Source organism: Salmo salar, unplaced genomic scaffold (genome assembly GCF_965601325.2).
Source record: "Salmo salar unplaced genomic scaffold, fSalSal1 ptg000691l, whole genome shotgun sequence".
NCBI lineage: Eukaryota > Metazoa > Chordata > Actinopteri > Salmoniformes > Salmonidae > Salmo > Salmo salar.
Genome location: NW_027675466.1, coordinates 1,862,772 through 1,865,865, shown reverse-complemented (window position 1 = coordinate 1,865,865; position 3,094 = coordinate 1,862,772). Strand labels below are relative to the sequence as shown.

Here is a 3,094-nt window from a genome sequence, read left to right as displayed (position 1 = left end):
GCAGACCTGCTGTTTTCAACTCTCTAGAGACAGCAGGAGCGGTAGATATACTCTCAATGATCAGCTATGAAAAGCCAACTGACATTTACTCCTGGGGTCCTGACCTGTTGCACCCTCGACAACTACTGTGATTATTGTTATTTGACCATGCTGGTCATTTATGAACAATTTAACATCTTGGCCATATTCTGTTATAATCTCCACCCGGCACAGCCAGAAGAGGACTGGCCACCCCTCATAGCCTGGTTCCTCTCTAGGTTTCTTCCTAGGTTTTGGCCTTTCTAGGGAGTTTTTCCTAGCCACCGTGCTTCTACACCTGCATTGCTCGCTGTTTGGGGTTTTAGGCTGGGTTTCTATACAGCACTTTGTGACATCAGCTGATGTAAGAAGGGCTATATAAATACATTTGATTTGATTTCTGCTGTTGTGGGCCTTTAACCGTCTGTCTGACTTTGTCATTCACACAGGAGAGAGACGTGACTATCGGGGATCCTCCTGGGAGCCTCAACAACATCATGATGCTGAAGAGGCAGAGAAAAGTCTCTCCAGATCAGAACTCCTAAAGAAACACCAGCAGAGACCCACAGGGAAGAAACCTCACTGCTGCTGTGGGAAAAGATTCAACACTTCATCAGACCTTAAAATACATCAAAGAATTCACACTGGAGAGAAACCTTACAGCTGTGATCAATGTGGGAAGAGATTTACCAGATCTAGCTATCTCACTATACATCAGAGAATACACACAGGAGAGAAACCATATAGCTGTGATCAATGTGGAAAGAGTTTCGGTGCATCTGGCTGTCTGACAAAACACCAGAGAACACACACAGGAGAGAAACCTTATAGCTGTAGTCAATGTGGAAAGAGTTTCTGTATATCTGGCTCTCTGACTGAACACCAGAGAACACACACAGGAGAGAAATCTTATAGCTGTGATCAATGTGGGAAGAGTTTTTCTCGGCAATACAGCCTGATAGTACACCAGCGGGGACACACAGGAGAGAAACCTTATAGCTGTGATCAATGTGGGAAGAGTTTTACTCAGCTAAACAGCCTGATAGTACACCAGCGGACACACACAGGAGAGAAACCTTATAGCTGTGATCAATGTGGGAAGAGTTTTACTACATCTAGCTATCTAACTATACACCAGAGAACACACACAGGAGAGAAACCTTATATCTGTGACCAATGTGGGAAGAGTTTTTCTACATCTAGCAATCTAACTATACACCAGAGAACACACACAGGAGAGAAACTTTATAGCTGTAGTCAATGTGGGAAGAGTTTTACTTGGCTAAACAACCTAATATCACACCAGAGAAGACACACAGGAGAGAAAGCTTATAGCTGTGACCAATGTGGAAAGAGTTTCGGTACATCTGGCTGTCTGACAAAACACAAGAGAACACACACAGGAGAGATACCTTATAGCTGTAATCAATGTGGGAAGAGATACTCTAATAAAAAATCTCTGACTAAACATCAGAAAATACATGGAGTTGTTTCATGATATCAATGAAATAATGTAAAATGTTTTTAATATTGTGGAAGTATTTTAGTAACGTCACAATATAGAATGTTTTAACATTGTAGTAGCAGTATTTTAAGGAATGAATGTAGAACCCTAAATGTTCAGTTGATATTAGCCTCAGTGGAAAGTAAAATCCAGGCTCTGAATTGAAAGAGTTACTATTTATGAGATGTAACAAAAAGTGACTAACAAAAATAGAGTTGTGTTACACTTACCACGTTGGTCACCCACTTGAATCAAAATGCAACACTTCAAAATGTTTAGGTTTTCAATATATCCCAAACTGTTTCTGCATATTGGTTATTGATTTGGACACGTTAAAACTGTGTTGTGACATTGCGCTATTCTCATTTAGCAAAATGTCATTCAAAAGACGTTGAAAATAAGACTATATATATGTTCGCTTGTAGTTCAAAGTGAAAGTTGAAAAGATGTATTTTCGGGTCGTTCTTTCAATGACTTGAAAACAACTTAATTTCAAGGTACTTGCAGCCTATACATAAGGACGCAGTGTAATAAATTGGTCTATAATAAAAAAAAATGTAACAATCTTACATCACTCCAGTATTTATTTACAACATCCAAGTGTTATATGTCTTTATTCCACTTCTGAAGAAGCAGGTCTCAAATCACCTCATATTTCAAACATTCAGCCTGACAAAAGATACGTGTTTTATTATTCCATGCCTCACCCTTAAGTTAATTATTGCCAATACATATTAACAAAGGGGTGTACATTTGCTTTTCATATTTCATATTTACAATTCATGTAACATTTAGACATCATAATTATTGATGCAACCATCATTATCCTGCTTTTAGAATATCAGGGTTCATTCTCAGATATGCCAACCCAAATGTACTGGAGCATGACATTGGGGACTGGGCCCCGATCCAACAACATGCCTATCGAGATATTGCAGGAGTTTGCTCTTGAAATCAGACATGACTAATACAATTAGATTTTTGTTTGGGGTCGTTCCAAGGGGACGAGAGTTCTAGAAGCTAGTGAGTTTTAGGAAGACGAGAGTTCTAGAAGCTAGTGGGATTTAGGAAGAGGAGAGTTCTAGAAGCTAGTGAGTTTTAGGAAGACGAGAGTTCTAGAAGCTAGTGAGTTTTAGGAAGACGAGAGTTCTAGAAGCTAGTGGGATTTAGGAAGAGGAGAGTTCTAGAAGCTAGTGAGTTTTAGGAAGACGAGAGTTCTAGAAGCTAGTGAGTTTTAGGATTCTATAGAAAGAAAAAGGAGAAAAATTATATGATTGTATATTATTATTTAGAAGTACGTTTTTTTTCTTGTTTTTAATTGTTGACAGCAAGTTGTTTTCTGTTGGTGGTGAGCAAACTTGTCCAACAAAAATATAGGATATATTTGTTGTCATAAGGGGGAAGGTGCTACAGGCTTTGGTTTTTCCATTTATGTTTTGTGGTTGGACTTTAGCTTGTTATCACGTCTAGCTCGTTAGCTCGTTAGCACGTCTAGCTCGTTAGCCCGTCTAGCACGTCAGCCCGTCTAGCTCGTTAGCACGTCTCGCTCGTTAGCACGTCTAGCTCGTTAGC

General features: G+C 39.4%; 1 protein-coding gene across 1 annotated transcript; it reads left to right on the top strand.

The window, feature by feature from the left end:
* Nucleotides 1-427: 427 nt before the first annotated feature.
* LOC145877150 (uncharacterized) lies at nt 428-2,091 on the top strand (the record flags this gene model as incomplete). Its single annotated transcript, XM_082972438.1, has 1 exon — nt 428-2,091. A coding segment is annotated over one exon (1,089 nt), but the record flags the coding sequence as incomplete, so codon positions are not given.
* Between the last annotated feature and the right edge of the window lie 1,003 nt (nt 2,092-3,094).